This window comes from Daucus carota, chromosome 3 (assembly GCF_001625215.2).
Source record: "Daucus carota subsp. sativus chromosome 3, DH1 v3.0, whole genome shotgun sequence".
Taxonomy (NCBI): domain Eukaryota; kingdom Viridiplantae; phylum Streptophyta; class Magnoliopsida; order Apiales; family Apiaceae; genus Daucus; species Daucus carota.
This window is the reverse complement of record NC_030383.2, coordinates 12,228,907-12,241,679: the sequence shown is the minus strand read 5'-3', so window position 1 is coordinate 12,241,679 and position 12,773 is coordinate 12,228,907. Positions and strand designations below refer to the sequence as shown.

The 12,773-nt window shown below is 33.1% G+C and overlaps 1 protein-coding gene across 1 annotated transcript; it reads right to left on the bottom strand.

The window, feature by feature from the left end:
- Positions 1–9,601: 9,601 nt before the first annotated feature.
- LOC108211878 (probable receptor-like serine/threonine-protein kinase At5g57670) lies at positions 9,602–12,206 on the bottom strand. The gene is made up of 7 exons (XM_017383587.2): positions 11,856–12,206; positions 11,457–11,711; positions 11,202–11,359; positions 11,004–11,083; positions 10,771–10,906; positions 10,544–10,693; positions 9,602–9,947 (listed from the first exon to the last, which is right to left on the bottom strand). Exons 1-7 carry the CDS (start codon positions 12,085–12,087, stop codon positions 9,765–9,767), a joined length of 1,194 nt encoding a protein of 397 aa, XP_017239076.1. The 5' UTR covers positions 12,088–12,206; the 3' UTR covers positions 9,602–9,764.
- Positions 12,207–12,773: the final 567 nt, after the last annotated feature.

Sequence of the window (12,773 nt, the reverse complement as noted above, 5' to 3'; positions counted from 1 at the left end):
CTACACTTGATTATTGTTTATATTATAAGTAGTATCAAAAAATATATATACTAGCAGGCAGATGGACGATTTCAAATGTCATAAAAAATAGGATGCTAAAAAAGTTAAGATATTCAACTTCTGATATTTATAATTCAGCAGTTGACTTATAAATTAATTTAGCTGAAACAAACTTAATTTGATTTATAAGTTGTAAATTGGCAAAAAAAGTCTTAGGGGGTGTTTGGGAATGATACTTCTGGACTTAAAAGTCCAGAAGCCCAGTTCCACTTTCTTGCCAAGCGTTTGGCAAACAATTTAAAGTACTTAAAAACAGCAAAAGAAGTCAGGAGAAAAAACTATGGGGCCGTTTGGGTTAGCTTAAAAGAAGTGACTTCTTGCTTATAGTAAAGAAGTGGAGTAGAAGTGAAAAGTAAACAAGTTAATAAAGTGTTTGGAAAAGAAGCAGAAGCTGTGAGAGAGAAGCTAGCATTCTCAGCTTCTTAAAAGTGCTTCTACTTTTTTGCACAAACGGGTCAAGAGAAGCAGAAGCCAGAAGTAGCTTCTGCTTCTCTTGGCCAAACAGGCACTATACATTCTGGCTTTTTTCAGGACACAACTTATTCTTTCAGCCTCCGCCCCTCCTCTTTGGTTGCTAACTTGCTATTGTATTTGTTCATTTTTTCATTCCTACTAGCTACTTCATGTTATCTCATATGTATTCATGTTATTCTTTAATTATATTTTTAATATAATCCTAAAAACTAAATAAATGAAACTTATAACAAAATGAGAGACAAAGCAAACAAAAGGCCATTTTTTATATAATATAAATATTAATCTAATTTCATATTTTCATCAACTTTTTTCAATCTATTTCGTTAATATCAAATAATTATATTACAAAAATATGAAACTATACAAACTTATAAGTCAAGTTATCCAAACACTTAAAAACTTATAAGTCACGGTATCCAAACACTTATAATAACTTATAAGTCCAAACCAACTTCTCATTTTTAATCTACTTCTTTACTTTAAGCAATAAGTCACTTCTTTTAAGTCCAGCGAAACGGCCCCTTAGACGAATGGGCAAGATATGCCAGTTCAGCTTAGCAGAAGTATATAATTTATATATATATATATACATACAGGGTCTTACTCCAGTACAAACTCCTTACTGTACAAACGTACAAACCGGTGATTATGACAATAATATTTAGTGATTAGCAGATTTTAATTTAACAAATATATACATACATCCATCACCACCGCCACCACAATCACCTCCAATCACCTCCACCACGCACGACCACCCCACCCACTACAACCACCACCACCCACCACCCACCACGACTGCCCAGCGCCACTCTCTCTCTCTCTCTCCCCCATCCACCACCAACCACCACTGCCCAACACCTCTCTCTCTATCTCTCTCACCCACCACCACCAACCACCACCACCACCACTGCCAGCGGCTCTCTCTCTCTGGTTGTTCGCTCACCGATTAGTGATATACACACACAAACACACACATTCACCACTGCTTTTCTCATCTCCCTCAATCGTGTTTCTAGCACTGCCCTCGCACCGGCGTCGCGGCTGTCGCCGGCCACGCTGCACCACCACTCGGCTATGCCGCCCCATAAGTGCTCCCCTCCCCTTATCTCTCCATCAGACCCCCTGGTAGATTTAGTGATTATGTTCAATCATTTAGTGATTCTGTTCAAGTCATTTAATGATTGTTTGTACGTTTGTACACTAAGGATTTTGTATTTGAGCACTTGCCTATATATATATAGGGTCTTACTCCAGTACAAACTTCTTACTGTACAAACGTACAAACCAGTGATTATGACAATAATATTTAGTGATTAGGATATTTTAATTTAACAAATACATACATACATCCATCACCACCGCCACCACAATCACCTCCAATCACCACCACCACGACCACCCCACCCACCACCACCACGACTGCCCAGCGCCACTCTCTCTCTCTCTCTCTCTCTCTCTCCACCATCCACCACCAACCACCACTACCCAGCGCCTCTCTCTCTCTCACCACCACCCACCACCACCACCCACCACCACCACCACCACCACTGCTAGCGGCTCTCTCTCTCTGGTTGTTCCCTCACTGATTAGTGTTATACACACACAAACACACACATTCACCACTGCTTTTCTCATCTCCCTCAATCGTGTCTCTATCCCTCAATCGTGTTTCTAGCAATGCCCTTGCGCCGGCGTCGCGGCTGCCACCGGCCGCGCTGCACCACCACTCGGCTATGCCGCCCCACAAGTGCTCCCCTCCCCTTATCTCTCCATCAGACCATCCTGGTAGATTTAGTGATTATGTTCAATCATTTAGTGATTGTGTTCAAGTCATTTAGTGATTGTTTGTACGTTTGTACACTAAGGAGTTTGTATTTGAGCACTTGCCTATATATATATATATATTATATATATATATATATATATATATATATATATATATATTAAAATCATCTTTTTATATTCAAATTATCAAATTTGTATTATTATTTCAAAATTCCAAAATTAACTTAGTTTGATCGTTAATTTAAAATTTTTCTACTATGTAAATCATTTGTCAATGATAAATTAATACAATATATTAACATTTTATCATTAAAATGATATTCATTTTAAAACTGATATTCAATTTAGTCAATTTTAATATGTCAATAATTTTTTATATTCAAATCAAGATAATGACTTTAATATACACAAAATAATATCTTTAGTTTAGTTTAAATTCAATACTCCAATATTTTCATGTAATCCATAAAAATTGACTCTACGTATGTATCCTTCTATATGTAAAAAAAAAAAAAGAAGCATGTTTTGGCAACGTTTAATCAAATTAGTAGCTTATCTTTATATATGTATATATAGTTAGATTTTAATTATATTTTAGCTTATCCTTTGCTATAAATCTAATGAGAACAGCTGATAGCTCATCCAATTGCTAGCTTGACTATTAATTATCGTAAAAAATATTTTCTAAAACTAAAAAAACACACTACACAATAATATTAGAAGTTAAAGAAAACACGGATGACCCTATATCCGATTAATTTCAAATAGATTTGAGTGGAATATTTTAATTTTGCCCATTTTAATTTGGACAATATAATACTTCTCCCGGAATCGAACTCGGGGTTCAGGGACAAGGATAACACAAGAAACATCCGGTTGTACTCTCTGAAGATCCTATTTTATGTACGTAGTACGTACCAACCACAATCACAGTCAGATACGAAAATATAAACCGGGCGGGAGTAAACGAATTAACGATCCCAGAGAACCTACTCATCATGATCTCCAACCCTCCAGTTAAAGTTTAGGGGCGTGTTTGGGGAATTACTTTTCCACTAATTTGAAAGGTTCCATTTCTTTTGATCACTCACTCACTCTGCTGATTCCATTGGCCCCACCCCATGTCTATGCTTCCCAGTTTCATGCATTAGCTAACCAGTTACATTAAATAAACATTTTAGAATTATATCTAAAATGACACAATAATAATGAAAGAAAGAAAGAAGGAAGAATATAATACTAATGTATTATTAACGCAAAAGAAAAAGAGAATGATAGTAGAATGATTCAAACTAATCTATGTGAGTAGTATATTTTAGGTGGCCGTGCCACTTCTTCTTGTCCGGTGCTTTCTACATTCTGTGTATTCATATATGCCTATATTTGGAGTTGAGGTCTTGCGAGTATTATTCTTACTCTGTCTCCTAACACAATTATTGTGATTCTTGAAACAAATAGATTCCATTTCATGTTGTTTGGATAAGTACATGCAATGTCGTTCAGCGGTGAGTGCGAGAATTGGGATCCAAAATTTTATTCTCAATTTCATTCGGTTTGGATATTTGCAAAATTATTTCCCATTCTACTCCCTGTTTAATTCAGCTATTCTCTCTATTCCATCATATATGAGTTTTTTTAAAAAATAATTGTTCAAAATTAATTGATCATAATTATCAATGATATTTGAAAATTAAAAAGGACTCCTAATATACTTTTCTAGAAAACCTAATCAATAAATCCTATTAATAAGCGAAACCACGTTTCAGTGGAACATCAGTACCAAAAGTACCAAAATTTGGTCATCTTATATCATATTTAATTATTATTATTATTATTATAATTATTATACTCATATTAAAAGTATTATATTATCATTAGGAGACTTATATTGGTCAGGAATTTGTAATATTTTAAGATATTATAATTAACAACGACTTCTACCGTTATTAGAATTTTATAATCAATATAAACTTTTGACTTAATAATGATAATCATTAAACTATTATGGGAAAAATGTCGTATTGGTTAGGATTTTATAATTTTATTATATTATTATGAAAAGACTTTCATATTTATTATGATTTTAATTTATAAATAAAGGCTTTAATATTGGTTAGGATTTTATAATTAACAGATTTTGATATTAATTGGGATTTTATAATTAAAGACTTCAATGTTATACTATTAAAAAAAGACTTCCAATGTTGTTAGGAGTTTGTAATGCAACAGTTATACCACCAATAAAATTATTTATTTTAATTTTTTTGAACTCAAATAATTTAATTTATCAAACAACTCTGTAAAAGTCCTATCATATTTCAGCATTCAAATAAATAAAGGTTTATATTGATATTAATAGCCAAATCGATATTGTCCATATATATACTTTTTATTAATATGCGAAATTTTTCTTTAGTGGAAGAACATCATTACCAAATATCGAACTATAAAATTTGGTTATTATCATATAATTTAACGTTATCCTACTCTTGACAATATTATAATATTATTATAATAACGGAAAGGGGGTGGTCGCACTACCATAACAAACGCAAATTTCAACAAGAATAAAATTACTGTGAATTCTCTGGTTATAGTCATAAAAAGAGGTTTACGAGACTTTGTCAAAAAAATTTATAAATAAATTAATTTAAAATTCATTTATTTATAATCTCAGTTATAGTTTTATATTAATTTAACAAATATCCATCAATATTAAATTTACAAAAACTTCAATTAGCGTTACACTTAATAATATTTATTAGACGTATAAAACAATTATGAACTAAAAAAATTAAGTTTTATTAAAGATTAAATACGCTCTCAGCCAATTTATATATGCTGGTGTTGAATTTTTTTTTCCCGTCTATCTATCTAGAATAAAAAACAACATAATGATTTCATTAAAATAAAACGTATCATTTTAAAACAAATTCATATTCATATAATAACATGTATCCTGAGAATATTCATTTTGAAAAATAAAACTTAAACATAATTAAATATTAATATGTTAATGCATAATAAGTTTTGTATCTCAACAATAATAATTTAAATAACTATATTAAAAATATTATATTTCTAATAAGTAATAAACTTAAAAAATTTCAATAAATAATAAACTTAAAAAATTTATATAATCCCGTGCTTGGCACGGGTTATAAACTAGTATAATAATATTAGTAAATGTGAGAAAACTGCAATTATTTAGAACTTATATAGATAAAAATTTGTAAATACAATTCACTTAAATTGGGATGCACATGGTTTCATGGAATATATAAATTTTTTTATGAAACTAAAAAATCAATAAACTTATAGAAAATATTGTTAATGAATAACCTAAAAAGGATAAAAGTACGAACTAGTTACAGGACTGAGATAGTATGCACGTTTTTTTTTTTTGGTCACAAGATATTTCTCGTATAAAGAGATAGCACAACAGCCGTGGCCAGGAGTTCCTTTCTCGTTCAAGAAAATTTACCATCTAACCCTCACACATGCAGAGATGACCGAAGACACTTAGACAATAAAGTTTTAATGTTCGAGAAGAAAACACCCATCAGAGGTCCTTTATCCTTTTGGCTTTTTATTCCTGTTGAGTAACCTGGAAAAACAAACACAAATAAAAGAATCATAAGAAGTTTTTATATACAAGATAAATCATAAAATCAATTAAAACTGCTGAAAGAAAAGCACACCAACCAACTAATAAAATATATAGGTATTCTTAGAGAATAAAGAAATAGAAAAAGTAACCCAAACTAAATCCAAAATAATTATAAAATCTACACCAAAGAGATAATGAAATCTCTTTGGTTAGATACTTGAGACTTAATACAAAAATATGAATCTCATATCTTGGACAAAATTTTTCATATAACTCGATTTGAATTCTGACAAACAGATTTTTTTTTATAATTCAAACCGTTTTCCGATTGAAGAAATTAGTCTCTTTATGAACGTTGTTCTTGAGATTTTATTACATGTTAATTAGTGTGCATTTCTCTCCATTTGTACTTGAAATAATGATGTGAGAATCATTTACGTTCATCTTTTTGTTTGTCATGACAAATGTATTCATGACAAATGTATTCACGAATATATCCTACTATATCTTTTGACTAATTAACTAATGCTTCCTCTGTCTCATTCTTATCATTATTTTTTGACACATTTTTATAAACTTTCTTTAAAGTGTAGTTCCGTAATATTTTTAAAATTTTCTTTTTCGATATAAAAATTTGATATTTAAATATTTTAAATAAAATTAAAAAAATATTATAAAATTATATTTTATAAGAGTATCAAAATACGTGTAACAGTGAACCCGTATTGTCACCGGCGGGACGGAGGGAGTCCAAATTTGTAACGAATTTACTTTACTGCTATACTATTATCGCATTACAATATACTTGTCTCAAAGGGTGAAAGATGCTTCTTTTCCTCTAAATTACTACTCCCTCCATTTCAAATTAAATATCCACTTTAGAAAAATCACACAGTTTAAGAAAAGTGGTTGTTCATAAATTAATTACATTAAATGATCAAAATATATGGAGTGGGATTGATCTAGAAATATAAATAAGAGATATGTGGAGTAAAATTAACTTTGGAAATGTGATTTTGCATTGAAAGTTGAATTGGACAAATAATTTGAAACAAAATTTTTTTTAGAAAGTGAACATGTAAATTGAAACGGAAAGAGTATCAAGTATGTAGGGCCCGGCAAGTATGAGATAAATGGATGGCTTGTAATCTGCATGTTTGTTCATAACTATTGAAGAATATGGGAAATCGTACGATGGTCCATTAATTCACTGTTTGTTCCTTCCCCCCACTTGTCCTCCCATTTCATGCTTTCAACCAAACATTACCTCTTCGCATTCCTGTAAAATGCATCTGATGATTGTGTTGTTTGTGGCCATGGCTTCAATCCCTCTCTCGAAAGCTTTTGAATTATTGGCAGAGAAACAAAAACAAACTGTCCTCCCCTAAATAAACCTACATTTAAGACGACCAAACTTACTAACAAGTTGAATTCAACTCTTCGTAAAATGGAAACCACTGAATGTTGAAGCATATGATTTTGTGGTGACTTTAAAGAAAAATCACTGCTTTTTCAGTATGGCATATCACATGGAAAACGAAGTCCCAGTCCCACCTCGATGACAACTATATTCACTAATTCACATCCCTACGTGTTCATTTTTCCTTTTTCTTGGTAGCGTTTTGATTTCTTCCGCTAACAGTGTCTTTTATAAATTTTGAGGTACAAAGTATACGTGTTTATCTTAATACAGTATTAAGTAGTTTTCAAGTAAAGAATGCAACCAAACAATTTCTCTATTCGTCAAAATCCAATTATGGATAGCTAAAAAAAATCATTACAGCTACGGATGTAGAAATTTTTTCTAGTGAATTTCCCCCGTACCAATGTTAAATTAAAATAAATATGGCATAAAAATTAAAAAGGTAGGGAAATTCTTCTTCATTCGGCCCCTATTACTTTTTCCAAAATTTTAACTTAACGACTTCTTGCGACAGAATATCCAAAAAAATTTAGCATGGAACTACGATGTTGTTAAATACAAGCTGAAAACATTCACGATTCTCACTTAAATCTACCTCACAAAGGGCAGCTCTTTTACTCTTTAAGTTGTGCTTTCCCCTATTTATGGACTTTGAGCTGGGCTTATGCTTCTTCTGGGCCCGTCCTTGGGTTTGACTCTTTTATTGGGCTTTGGCCCAACACTTATCTCGGACGCCCATGGATATACAAGTCTTGCATCATTTTAGTAATTTGCACAGATGACACTTCCTTCTAAATTATATAGCTGCAAGAAGATATTCAAAGTAAAATTATATTTGTCAACTCTCCTTTCTCTCTCATAAATCATTGCTTGAGGTTGTATATATCTAAAGAAGATGGTCAGAAACATTAAGCGCACTTCATGCCGTGGTGTTCTCTTCGCTGTAGCGAATGTTTAAGTTAAATGCCATAGCGAATCTGTAGACTGTAGTTGAACACTTTGTAAGGCTGGGCTTTGGTCTGTCATCTGTGCGTCGCTTGGGCCTTGGGGTCCAAATTAAAATAATAATAATAATATTATTATTATTATTATTATTTTTTACTGAAAATATAGATATGATTTTACAATATTTCATATATACAATATTATATTGAAGTAACTAACTTACATTAAAATTTTAAAATGTCACTTTAATCAAAACTGTATAAAATTATCTAGACTTTCTCATATTTTAGAAGTATCAATATGACAATATTAACATACAATTTAGGAGAAAAACTACATAACCCAGGAAAACTCGACCTTATACTAACTGTGGTATATAAACATTCGCTATAGTATAAACATAATACTAGTAATATTTGTTCTAATCATGATGCTTCATGGGGCATGAACCCCTCTAGACTCCATCCGGCTCTGGAGTAAACACTTCACAAAAAACAGACTTAAATAGCACTTAATATTGGTTCGAATGGACACTGTGGAGTGTGGAGTAACTTTTATGTACTAAAAAATGCTTCTCTAATTAGCCGAAAAAGAAAGACGATTCTCCTCTGGTCAGTTGAAGTCCTGCTTCGCGACTTACACGTTCATTTGGTCCATGCCGCGGACACGAATTAGTTGCATAGATCGATGGCTTAACATTGGGTTTGAAGGGCTACAAAAAACACTAAACAAGTTGGTTTGTAAAGCGTTATCAAGCACCGTGCTATCTGCATGAGATCAAGATAATATTATGTATGGAATTGACATATTGTTCAGTGGCTTGTAGTTCGGCGGATAAATGTTGCTGTACTTTACACGAAACTGCATCACTAAGTAAATGGGCTTCTATAGCATCTCCAATAGTCTCGTTGGCTCCTAAAAAACTCATCACACTTTTGCTAACCTCACCAAAGTTGAAAAACTCTGTCTTGACTCTAGCAACTTCACTTTAGTAGTGATAACCAAAATCTCTCTCCATGGCAAATTCCTGATTATTTGTCTGAAAGTACTAAACTACATTTGCTGCTAGTTATTCAAGCGTTCTGGACTATTTATCATATCCTTTGATTCTTTCCCGAAATTTCAAAATATGAGACTTTCTTACAATAATAATACTTGGGTGTTACCCATACTTATTCAGAATCTTTGGTTGAATAATCAGGCCACTGAATTATCAAGTATGTTGTCTTCAGTGGCCTGGTTGTCTCAAGTTTAGCTTTTTGCTAGTATTTGGCAAGGACAATCTGTTAAGACTAATGTGACAAAATTAATCTAATCCCATAGATATAATAATGTAACTTGAGCAAACTGACTCTTAATTAGAGTCTGATCCTGTTGCATCCAAAATTATGAAGGTGTAAAGATTTTCATCATAACTCTCCCAGTAATTAGTCCGACTAAAAATAAATATACATACTACATTCAAATGGCATCGCCAAGAACCAGGGGACAGTCATCCTGAAGAGAGGTCGAGGAGCTATTACATTCATCATATTCAAGATCTTCGAAACCCCAAAACTCATCTTCCTCTTCCTCTTTTTCTTCGAATGGCAATTTCCACCTTTCTTTATCAATTTCACCTTCCTTTACCATCACTTTCAGTACCTGCCAATTTAATCGCATCACAATTTTTGTTATTATATATATATATTCGCAACAAAGGCGTGCAGCATTGTGCAAGGTCTTTTCTAAGATTCTAGACATTCATATATAATTCTGTCATGAAAGTGAAATGATAGTTGAACTAACCCGTGAGATATAATTCTCATGCACGCCAAACATGAAACAAACAAACAAACTGCAGTTATTATATTTGATGTCTCCTGTAATAGAATTTGTTTGTTTGCAATAATAATGCGTATCAAACTACAAATATCGCTCAGCTGTATCCGTGACTCGTGAAGATATGAACTTATATTTCCTCCCTGCCGTGCCTTTTATGCATCATTAGTTTCCTCTTATGTTTGAGCCTTGAGGCCAGTTAGAATCCAACTCGAAAGTTTTAAGTGTTTGAAGTGCGTGATAAACTAATCGCTATTTGTTTTTGCATTCAACCAGGATTATTATTAACAATTAAGAGAGACGGAATTGCGAAAGCAGAGGATGGGTGTTGGTGAAAATAGTCAGAGTAAGATCCATCTAACTAGCATATATCTAAGTTGGTAGAATTGTCATCACCCTGATAAGAAACTTGATATTACCTCACTCATTGTCGGGCGCCCCACGGAAGAAGCCCGAATGCAAAGAGATGCTGCAAATGCTAGTCTGTTAAATTGCTTCACATCATATGCATCTCTAAGCCTTGAGTCTACCAGCTTTTCATTATTTCCTTGGTTTAGTATCGGTTTAGCCTACATATTCAGTAAATTCAGCATTAACAGAAGAGAAAATGGCATATAATTTGAATCAATTAGCACTAGTGCATTACCCAGCTATGCAGGCTTTGGTGAGAGCCATCCACCGGCTTCTTGCCAGACATAATCTCTAATAAAAAAACTCCGAAAGCAAAAACATCAGTCTTCTCATCCACAACTCCGTGGGTGAAATATTCTGGGGCCAAATGCCTGAAAAAGCAAGTCTCTTTATGAAAACTAACGGCAATAATACTACGATAAGTGCGGAGAGTCTTTTATATATGTTTAAGAAATCAATGTTGCATACCCGAATGTCCCCTCAATGGGAGCTATAGAATGATGAGTCCATTGCGATGGCAGCCATTTTGCTAATCCAAAGTCAGATATCTGTACATTATAAACAGGAAAGAAGATCATCACTGTCGATTTACTCGAAAAAGTTTATCAATTTGTTCTATGTATATAATCCTACCATAATTGAGTTACTAAAATGATGGAAAACTACCTGTGGCTCAAAATCTGCGGTCACCAAAATATTGGAAGTTTTAATATCTCTATGAATGATTCTTCTAGGACAGACTTCGTGCAAGTAATGGAGGCCTAAAGCCGTTCCAACCGCGATCTTGTACCTTGATTTCCAGTCCATTGTTGGAGAATTCTCATCTGCAAAATTCACATAAAAAATTGTATTGCTACTCATAAAGTGAGAGAGAGAGGTATTTTGGTAAAGCTACACACACAATGAGAGTATATTTGTTACCATGAAGAAGAGAAGCAACAGAGCCTTTGGGATTGAAGTGAAAAATGAGATAAAGGCCATTGTCAGTGCAACAGCCTAGAAGTGAAGATACATTTGGATGGTTGACATGACCTAATGTTCCAATCTCTGACAAAAACTCCTTCTCCTTCCTCTCATCATTTGATAATTTTGTTAGCCTTTTCACAGCAATTGCCACCCCGTTTTCTAGTTCTCCTCTGTATACCTCTGCATACCCTCCTTTTCCTACCAAATTATCTGCAACTCATTTCACACAAAATTACTTCTAACCAGAGAGAGAGAGGGAGGGAGGGAGGGAGAGAGAGGGGGAGGAAGGGAGAGAGAGAGGGGGGGGGGGGGGGAGAGAGAGAGAGAGGGAGAGAGGGAGAGAGAGAGAGGTACCAGAGCTAAAACCATTGGTTGCTCTGAAGATTTCATTAAAGCAAAAGCTCTTCCAAGTGCACCTTGGCGACTGAGAAGGCTCTATCAAGGAAAAATCTTTTATCAAGTCACCATTCTTGTTCTCTTGATCACTGACAAGACTTACTCTTTGGCATTCTTGTTCATCAAAGCTTCTACTTTTCCTGATACTATGAAAGAATTTCTTGAAGCTTCCTGTGCGAATGTATCTCATACTTGGTCTATGAGGAATATTACTTTCACAAGTAACATCCCAAAATAATGCCCATATACAGAGGAGTTGACAAAAAATACACTCACTAGTAACAAGAATGAAACAGCTCTTTTTCTTGTGATATAAATATATCTCTGAAGGGGACATTACGAATACTAAAAACAATTGTTTTAAAGATATTGAATTCGTGATTTGGAGGTTAATAAATGGTTCAACTAGGAGTTGTTAGATGGAGCTACCAACAAATAGTGTTTGGGTACTGTGAAGTTGACATTCTGTACACAATTTTAATTTGCAATTTACTACTTATGTGATACAGCATAAAAGGTTGCAATTCCATGTCCTTTTTAAATTAATGAGGGAGATCACACAGATTTTCCTATAAATATTTCTTATAAATTTGTTTGGTTGGACAGTTGAGATTTAAAAACATGATAATTGGTGGTTTTTGGTTAGACTTTAAGCCTATATTTCCAAAAGGTTCATGGTTTATGAGTTAACTAGCATAAAAACCCGTGCGAGGCACGGGACTCTAGTTTTGTTGTGTTTTAAATAATATTCGTGTGTCATCATATTATTTCGAGCATAATTATTATGTCTTTTTTAAAACAGAATATGTAAATATGAAATGTAACATTTGCAATCTAATAACATTGATAGTAATAATATGTACTATATTTTAAAAA

What these genes read in the sequence shown, in the direction of transcription:
- LOC108211878 (XM_017383587.2), bottom strand. Translation starts at nt 12,087, where the DNA reads ATGAGATACATTCGCACAGGAAGCTTCAAGAAATTCTTTCATAGTATC. An exon ending in AACCAATGGTTTTAGCTCTG is followed by an intron (nt 11,712 to 11,855) that starts GTACCTCTCTCT and finishes AATGAGTTGCAG; the next exon opens with ATAATTTGGTAGGAAAAGGA. An exon ending in TGTTGCTTCTCTTCTTCATG is followed by an intron (nt 11,360 to 11,456) that starts GTAACAAATATA and finishes TGAATTTTGCAG; the next exon opens with ATGAGAATTCTCCAACAATG.